General features: G+C 63.3%; 1 protein-coding gene across 1 annotated transcript in view; it reads right to left on the bottom strand.

Moving 5' to 3' along the window:
• LOC113981202 (transcription factor jun-D-like) overlaps positions 1-228 on the bottom strand; it is a 12,985-nt gene extending 12,757 nt beyond the window's left edge. Inside the window, exon 1 of the mRNA XM_027708480.1 lies at positions 28-228. Coding sequence (XP_027564281.1) covers positions 28-228 — 201 coding nt within the window. The remainder of the gene's footprint in view (positions 1-27) is intronic.
• Positions 229-1,099: the final 871 nt, after the last annotated feature.

The following is a 1,099-nucleotide window of genomic DNA, read 5'->3' as shown; positions in this document are numbered from 1 at the left end:
AAGGGTGAAGGGCCCGGGGAGCGGTGCGGGGGCGGCGGCCGACAGGTCTCGCTTCTTCCCGGCGCCCAGCAGCAGCTTCTGCCCCGCCGCCGCCGCATCGGCTCCAGGTCCGCCGGCGGTACCGAAACCCGGCAGCGGCACGAAGTCGGGCAGCAGCTCCAGTCCTTCCTCGGGGTAAAACGGCGCCTCCATCTTCACGGCGGATCGCCCGCTACGCCCGCCGCTCATGCTGCCGCCCTCGCCGGCCGGCGGCTTCGGCGCGGGGCGGGCCGGGCTGGGCGGCTGCTCCGCGGGGCCGGCCGCCCTCGGCTGGCAGCGGGGACTGAGCCGCCTCCCGGCGCCGCCGGACCGCGCCACGCCCCGGGTCCGCTGCCCGCCCCGTCGCCGCCTCCTGCTGCCACCGCCGGTACCCCCCTTGCTCCTTCCCCCGCCCGCCGGGCTTGCGCGGAACGCCTTCCCGGTGGGGTGTCCGTGGGGAGCCCGCGCTGCTCCTCCCCCTCGGAGACTCCCCCCGCCGCTGCGGTGCCGCCGGGAGAGGAGGTGCCGCCGGGGTCTTCATGCGGGGTTTCGCGGGGGCATCGCTCCAGCCGCGGCACGGATCCTGCGGGAGGAAAGCGAGCAAGGGCCACGCGTGGCGGCTGTTGTGAGCAGGTGCTGTTGAGTTGCGACTGCGATGGATGGGCACAGGATAGTGCAGGTGTCGAGTGTTAACGACTCCCGACAACGCGAGCCTCGGAGTCTGCCGGGCAAACACTTGGCCATCAGGAAACATGCTGACTTGTCAAACCAAAAGTCGCTTGAAGGAAGAGGATGGATTTGATGTAGTTTTCCTCTGAAAAAATTAGTTAAGAGAAAGGGTTTGAAACAGCCTATACATATTTCCAACATTTTCAACCTTACTGAAATGTAAAAAAAAGGTTTTTAGTTTGGAGGTGGTATTTATTATCTTTACTTGAGACAAGTGCCTCTGCCCCTCTCCAGGTCCCTGAAATTCTTATGGGATGAGGAAATTTTCTTGCACCCAGTCTTTTATAAATCCCTTTTGCTTCAGGATACCAGTGTGATTCTGACAGAGCTACTGAAAGCTCTCATTTAAGTC

The sequence above is a fragment of the Neopelma chrysocephalum genome, unplaced genomic scaffold, assembly GCF_003984885.1.
Source record: "Neopelma chrysocephalum unplaced genomic scaffold, ASM398488v2 Primary Assembly neopelma1_96246, whole genome shotgun sequence".
NCBI lineage: Eukaryota > Metazoa > Chordata > Aves > Passeriformes > Pipridae > Neopelma > Neopelma chrysocephalum.
This window is presented reverse-complemented; position numbering and strand designations above follow the sequence as displayed.